This window comes from Mus pahari, chromosome 6 (assembly GCF_900095145.1).
Source record: "Mus pahari chromosome 6, PAHARI_EIJ_v1.1, whole genome shotgun sequence".
Taxonomy (NCBI): Eukaryota; Metazoa; Chordata; class Mammalia; order Rodentia; family Muridae; genus Mus; species Mus pahari.
Window position 1 is genome coordinate 75,966,557 of NC_034595.1, and position 7,803 is coordinate 75,974,359.

Here is a 7,803-nt window from a genome sequence, read left to right on the forward strand (position 1 = left end):
CTCTCCCCTCTCCCCTCTCCCTCTCCCTCCTCCCCTCCCCCTCTCCTGCTCGGTCTCTTTCTCTCCCTCCCTCCCCACCCCTCTCTGTCTCTGTGTGTGTTTCTGCCTGCTTGCCTGCCTGCCTGCCTGCCTGTCTGTAAGTGGGGTTGTGTATCTGTCTGAGTAACAAGGCCCCGCCCTTCTTTTCTCTTGCTCAGGCAGGATTGCATCTTTGACCTTAGAGCAGTGGTGCTGGGACTTTGAAAGGGGCAGGCTGGGGTGGGAATCCCACTAACAGTGCAGCACTGGGCAGCTTAACCTCTCCCAGCCTCACTTTCCTCTTGGTAACCACGGAGATGGAGTCATATGTATTCACAGGAGTGAACTGTGTCACCGTCCTCTGCACACACAGCTTTTGTTAGGGCCAGAGGAGACTGAGCTAAGAGCTGTCACCCCGCTTTCCTCACTCTAGCCCAGAAAAAGCAATACAGGGTGGGGCATGGTCAGGAAGGAGATTTCTCCTCACCAACCCCTTCCCACAGCTTGTCCCCCAGGGTTTTACAAGGTATCCCCAAGGAGGCCCCTCTGCTCGCCCTGCCCGGAGCACAGCTTGGCCCTGGAGAACGCCTCTACGTTCTGTGTGTGTCAGGACACCTATGCTCGCTCGCCCACCGACCCGCCCTCAGCTTCCTGCACCCGTGAGTTTCCCTTCTGGCTGGGCTTGGGGAGGGGGGACGCCACCCACGAACTACTAAGGCGGGGTGGGGTAGGGTAGGAGGCGGGGGTTGCAAATTGGATTGACAGGGCAAAGAGGAAGGCCTGGTGTGGGTCTGGAAACCTAGGCTTGGGACTGGAGGAATCCAGAAGGATGGAGATAGGGGGGCAGGACTCTGTGGGTGGCCGTCTGGGAGTACCTTCCCCATTTCCTTCATCTCTTCCTGAGCCTGGTTGGGACGTCCCTCCTATCTGTCATGCTCTCTGTTCCCTGTGACCATGATCCCATCCCGGTTCCCTCGATCTTGGTACCCGCGCTGCTCCCCACGTCTGCCACCTTCCTTACTGCTCCCACGCCGGGTGTCCAAGCCCCGCCCCACCCCCATGCTTCGCGCTCTTGGGTCCCTGCCCGGCTCCACTCAGCGCCTCCCCATGTCGCAGGGCCGCCGTCCGCGCCGCGGGACCTGCAGTACAGTCTGAGCCGCTCCCCGCTGGCGCTGCGGCTGCGCTGGCTGCCGCCTGCGGACTCAGGCGGCCGCTCCGACGTCACCTATTCCCTGCTGTGCCTGCGTTGCGGGCGCGACGGTCCGGCGGGCGCGTGCCAACCCTGCGGGCCGCGCGTGGCCTTCGTCCCGCGCCAGGCTGGGCTGCGGGAACGCGCCGCCACGCTGCTGCACCTGCGGCCGGGTGCGCGCTACACCGTGCGCGTGGCCGCGCTCAACGGCGTCTCAGGCCCGGCCGCCGCCGCGGGAGCCACCTACGCGCAGGTCACAGTGTCCACCGGACCCGGGGGTAAGGCCGCGCGCCCCATCGGAAAGCCTCCTTCACTCCCAGATGCAGCTACCCCGCAAGCATCCCCAGGAATTCAGGAACCCACGTGACCGCACCCCACCCTCCACCCCCACTCTAATCCCTGATCCAGGTGGTGCCTAGATGTCCCCGCTTCTCCCCTCCGCCCCCTTTTGCGAACTCAGCCACCTTGCAGGAGCAGGCACACAGGCAGGTTCAGAACGCAGGCGACAGAGTGGCGGCGCTACCCCTTTCTGAGTCTCCAGTGGGATGAAAACCACCTTCGACACCACACCCTCCACATCCTTGACATTTTCTTCTGATTTGTCTCTCCTCTGGTGCACACTTTCAAGTAATCCCTCGAGTGCCCTCTGCAAGATGGATAAGCGCGTGCGGTGGCTTCTGAGTCTTTCCTATCTGATTGGTGTGTGACCCTCCTTCCCTGTCTTCTGTGACCCTACCCTGTCGGTTGGGTTTCCAGCGAGGCCTGGGGTGATTTTCATTCTTTTGTAAGTACCTTGGGTGAAGAGATGTGCACACACAGGGGGGTTTGAATAAGTTCTTAGCCTGCTGGTGAAAATGAAAAATATAACCAATATGATTTCTTTTCACTCTCGCCTGGCTGGAGCACAGTAGGCGCTTTGATCCGAACTTTCTTTGTTCACTCCTGGGGAAGTTTTCTTGGTAGCTGCTTTGAGTGGCACTCCCACTGTCTCTCTTAACCGGATCTCTAAGCCTTGGGTTGTCTCTCCCTTTTCTAATTCTCTAATCTTGTCACTTCGTCGTTTTTTTTTTTTTTTTTTTTTTTTTTTTTTAGCTCTTAATCCCTTTCCTGGGGCTTTGGGAGCGATTTCCCAATCTACCTGGTTTTCTGGGACACTTCTGTTCTTTATTGTTTCTGTTGAGACTTAACCCTTGCTATTGCGTTTACATTTTAAACAGGTCAAGCCTGGGAAAGTAGCTCAATGGTGCCGAATTTGCCTAGCATGTTTGAGGCACTGGGTTGGTTCACAGTAGCGAAGAAGGAAGAAAAGAAACAGAGAGGCGGATCCAGTCCCAGCACTCAGTTCAAGGTCATTCTGACACACAAAGTGAATCTGAGCTCAGCCTGGGCCACAGGAAACTTTGTCTTAAAGAGTAAAAGTGTGGCCAGGCTTGATGGCACACTCCTTTATCGTTGGTACACGTGAGAGGCAGAGACACGCAGAATCTGTTTGAGGCCTTCCTGGTCTACACAGGTAGTTACAGGACAGCCAGGACTTTACAGAGAGACTTTACCTTAAAAGGAAAACAAACAAACAAACAAACCAAACCAAAACAACCCAACTAGTATGTATTGCCACAATCTTTTTATACTTATGACTATTTCTATAAAACTCTCTTTATAACATATATGTGTATATATGTAACAAATATAATATTTACACATAGTATATTATTATGTTTTCTCATTATTTTATGTTCATGGGTATTTTGCCTGCGTGTGTGTCTGTGTACCGTGCTTGTGCTTAGTAGCCACAGAGGACAGGAGAGTGCACTGGATCCCTGAACTGGAGTTACAGACAGTTGTTGTGAGCTGCCATATGGGTGCTGGGAATGGAACCCAGGTCCTCTGGAAGAGCAATCAATTTCTTAACCACTAAGCCACCTCTCGAGCCCCAGGCAGGGTCTTGTGTAGCCAGGACTGGCCTCTTGAGTTGGTTGCTCTGGTCTCTCTCTCCCAAGTGTTGGAATTTTAGGAGCAGCCCAATCTATATGGTACTAGGAAGCAAATTACGGTTTCCTGAATGCTAGATAAATGTCCTACCAATTGAGACTGGTCAAGCCTCTACACACCCCCCTTTTTAAAAAAAAAGATTTGTTTATTATATATATATGTAAGTACACTGTAGCTGTCTTCAGACACCCCAGAAGAGGGCATCTGATCTCATTACGGATGGTTGTGAGCCACCATGTGGTTGCTGGGATTTGAACTCAGGACCTTCCGAAGAGCAGTCAGTGCTCTTACCCACTGAGCCATCTCTCTAGCCCTGGTATACCCCCTTTTGTGCATCAAGGTCTCACTATATACTTTCTGGCTGGCCTGGCATTTGCTATGTAGATCAGGCTGGCTTCAAACTCATAGAAATCTACTTGCCTCTGCTTTTTGAGTGCTGCGATTAAAGTTTTGTGCCACCATGCCTGGCCCTTTAAAAATATTTAATGTGGGGGCTGGAGAGATGGCTCAGCAGTTAAAAGTACCATCTGCTCTTCCAGAGGTCCTGAGTTCAATCCCCAGCAACTACATGGTGTCTCACCATTTAGTATGAGCTAAACCTGATGTCCTCTTCTGACATGCAGGTGAACACGCAGATAGAGCACTATATACATAAAATAAATACATCTTTAAAAATGCATTTACTTAATTTTAAATATATGTGTGTACTTGAATGAATTTATGTGTATCATATAAACATTCATGTGGGTGCCTGCAAAGGCCAGAGTGTCTGACACCCTGGAACTTCATCATAGGCAGCTGGGAGACACCTGACATGATGCACTCTAACCACTGAGCAATCTCTCCAGCCACCACCTACCTTAAAAAAAAAAAAAAAGAAAAGAAAAGAAACAAGGTCATACTCTTTAGCCCAGGCTAGCCTTAAGTTCATAGCAATCCTTCTGCTCAGGTGCAAGGATTTCAGGTATGATTACAAGATTACAAGACATCACCCTGATTTTTTTTCCAAGACAGGGTTTTTCTGAGTAGCACTAGGCCCCAGCGGTCCTGGAACTTGCTTTGTAGACTAGGCTGTCCTTAAACTTAGAGATCTGTCTGCTGCTGTCTCTTGAGTGCTGGGATTAAAGGCGTGGACCACCACACCTGGCTGAACCTCTCTCCTCTTAGCTGACATCTTTTATTGGCTAGAACAGAAGTAAGCCCAACCCTAAAGCAATGGATGGTGAAGGGAAAGAATGTCTTAGAGCAGCCAGGCAGTATTGACCTAAGTATTACACACACACACACACACACACACACACACACACACACACACACGGCTGCAATCAAAACAGAGCTCAGTCAATAAGACAACGGAACAGGCTGCTGTGGGTCTCCCTAGAAGCTGCTTTCCTGGCAACTTGGGCCGTGATGACTTCATCGCGGACAGCTGGGGCTCAGGCTGAGGCTTTAGTTTGAGTGTTAGGTTTTGTTTTGTTTTGTTTTGAGTGTGTGTATATATGATTGTGTGTGTGTGGTGTGTGTATATATGATTGTGTGTGTGTGGTGTGTGTATATATGATTGTGTGTGTGTGGTGTGTGTATATATGATTATGTGTGTGTGTGTGGTGTGTATATATGATTGTGTGTGTGTGGTGTGTGTATGTATGAGTGTATGTGTGAATATGATTATGTGTGTGTGTGTGTGTGTGTGTGTGCAGGCGTGTATATATGGAGGTCAGAGGCTACCCTCTGGTGTCCATTTTTACCTCCCTTGTTTGAGAAAGGGCATCTCTGCAAGCCAGGCTAACTGTCCAGAAAGCTTCCAGTACCAAAACAACCTTTATATGGTTTCTGGAGGTTTGAACTGAGATTCTCATGTTTGTATGGCCAGTACTTTACCTACTGAGCCATCTTACTAACCCTTCCTTCTCAGAGCTATCTGCCCTTCATCTAATACATCTCTGAGGGGCCAAAATGGAACTGTGTCCGGCTGTGGATCTCCTGGCCGTCTGATGCTCTTGACTGACAAAGTTCAAACGTAACATTTCTCGCCTCTCCCTGACTCTGCCCCAACCTGGGTCGAGAAAGGGCTTTACCACCTCCTAGAAAGCTCACTTCTACTTCTAAGCCAGGCCTAAGTGAATTCAGCCTGCTGGGGACAGGGGACAGTGCACTCAGCAGCTGTGCAGTGGAGCGACAGGCTGCTATTGTCTGGTTCACAAAGACATTGCTTTTCTCAAAGGGTCAAGCACTGGGGAAAAGACTAAAGGATTTTTCAAGTTATTTTTAGGATGGGAGACAGTACCACTCAGTTGGTAGTGTAGCCTGGGGTTCACTACAGCCACGTGGGTCTGTCTAGTCCCACTGGCTTTACAGAGGTTAAAAATACGACACTCCCTCCCTGTCCCCTATACCAGCAATCAGCTGTCAACTGTGGGTTTTGGCTCCTTCTGTATCCATGGGCATCACTGGAATTTAAGAGAGCAGAGACTGGGCCTACAGGGTATAGCACGTGAGACCGGAAGCTGTATCCAGCCCTTGTCAAAGGGCAGGGTATGTGTGTGCCGTCTCCACCTCTGCCCTTTGCTATCTGATGTCTATTTTTTTCTGACTCCCTGGCGTCCCAGAATCTGATGCTGCTTTTTGCACTATTTCACGGGCCTCTTGCTTGTGCAGGACACTGCTGGTCACCAGTCGCTCCCGCTGGCGAACTTGATCAAGCCCTTGACTAGGTCGAGTCTCATCCCAAGGCCTTCATATACAATTCTCCATGCTGTGAGGCTGGTTCTCTGAGAATCCTTTGTGAATTCTTTATAGGGTTTTCCACATTGAGATCTTGCCATCCCATGAGGCCTTTGTGTCTTCCCATTCACGACTTCTGTTTGTTTTTCTTGCCTGGTTGCTCTGGCTAGAGCTTTTAGCAGTGACTGGCATCCTGGCCTTTCTCCCAGTCTTTCACTGGAAAGATGCTCGCTGTGGGCATCCCTCGTTTGTCCTTTATCACGTTGGGGTGATTTTCTTCTAATCCTCGCTTGTCTGCAGCCATACTGCCGTGAGCGAGCCAATCTGGGCTGCACACTCTCTTAGCTCTTCAAACCACAGAATGAGACTTAAGGATGAGAAGCAAGCAGGATAAGGAAAACTGGGAAGGCAAACGGGGCTTTCCTTTCCAGTAGGCAACAAAAGTGAGAGAAGCCTTGGCCACAAATCCTCCCTAAGCCTTTGGTCCTACCTAGACTCTGCCCTTCAGGACTCACAGGCCACGCCCACATTTAACCCCACTCCCCAATGCATGCCCTGCTCCTTCTGCCCTCACCCAGAGCTTGTGGGCAGAGAGTCCAGGACAGCATCCCGCTTTGCTTACTCTTAGCACCATGGGAGGAGGATGAAATCCGCAGGGACCGCGTGGAGCCTCAAAGTGTGTCGCTGTCGTGGCGAGAGCCTGTGCCTGCTGGATCTCCTGGAACCAACAGCACAGAGTATGAGATCCGCTACTATGAGAAGGTGAGTCCTAGCAGGAAACAGCCTAGATCCCAGCCTGCTGGCCTTCTTCAGCCGCAAGGCCTCCTCAGGCCCTTCCTTCCTTCTTTCTCTCCTTCCTCACCCACAGCCAGCTCCAGGTCTGTTTTGCCTTGCTGAGTTTACAAATATGATTTGCAGACACTTTTTTTTGTTTGTTTGTTTGTTTTTTTTGGTTTTTTTTTTTTTTTTTTTTTTTTTTTTTTTTTTTTTTTTTTTTCTCTGTATAGCCCTGGCTGTCCTATAACTCACTTTGTAGACAGACTGGCCTCGAACTCAGAAATCCACCTGCCTCTGCCTCCGGAGTGCTGGGATTAAAGGCGTGCGCCACCGCGCCCGGCGATTTGCAGACACTTTTGCAAAGGAAAGGCACACAGAGATATCCGTGAGCCACAGGAGTGCATTACCAAGGTGAGGGTGGGGTGGGGTGGGGTGGGGTGGAGAATGTTCCAGAATGGGGGTTTGCATTCCTGTGGCTTACTATAAAAGGGTGCAAGTGGTGCATCACTTATTAAATCCACACATCCTCATGTATGTATATATGATGTGATGGTGCACAAAGGCAGGCGGATCTCTGAATTGGAGGCCAGCCTGGTCTACATAGTGAGTTCCAGGACAGCCAGGGCTATACAGAGAAACCCTGTCTAAATAAATAAATGCTCACCATCAATTCCATAGAGTTATTTTAGTTTTGAGATAGGGTCTTGCTGTGTAGCCCTGGCTGACCTCGGCCTCTAGACCACCATCCCCAGCTTTCTATATAGCAAACAGTGTCTCGTGAGAAACTTTTTTGTTTGCTTTGAGACAGGTTCATCTCTGTGGAGCCTTAGTTGGTCTGGGATACCAGGATGGCCTTGAGTTTATCTTGACCTCTGTCAAGATAAATCTTGTCTCTGTCTCCCAATAAACCCAATCTCTGTCCCCCCAGTGCAGGGACTATGTGTGCGCCACCGAGACCGAGCTGGTTTTCATAGGATACATTTGCTGGTTTCTCTTTGTTTGTTTGTTTTTGTTTGTTTGCTTGCTTGCTTGAGAGAATCTTACTGTGTAGCCTTGTCTGGTCTTCATCTCATAGGGAACCCCCTCCCCCTTCCCCCCTCCCC

At 50.3% G+C, this 7,803-nt stretch overlaps 1 protein-coding gene across 3 annotated transcripts in view; it reads left to right on the top strand.

The window, feature by feature from the left end:
• The window catches only part of Epha10 (EPH receptor A10), a 36,635-nt gene that overhangs the window by 12,023 nt on the left and 16,809 nt on the right, over nucleotides 1-7,803 (top strand). For all 3 annotated transcript variants that reach the window (XR_003844107.1, XM_021200482.2, XM_029540427.1), the window contains exons 4-6: nucleotides 522-677; nucleotides 1,135-1,485; nucleotides 6,552-6,685. Coding sequence is in view for 2 of the 3 variants with exons in the window: in XM_021200482.2 (XP_021056141.1) it covers nucleotides 522-677; nucleotides 1,135-1,485; nucleotides 6,552-6,685 (641 nt within the window). In the remaining variant the exon portion in view is untranslated. The remainder of the gene's footprint in view (nucleotides 1-521; nucleotides 678-1,134; nucleotides 1,486-6,551; nucleotides 6,686-7,803) is intronic.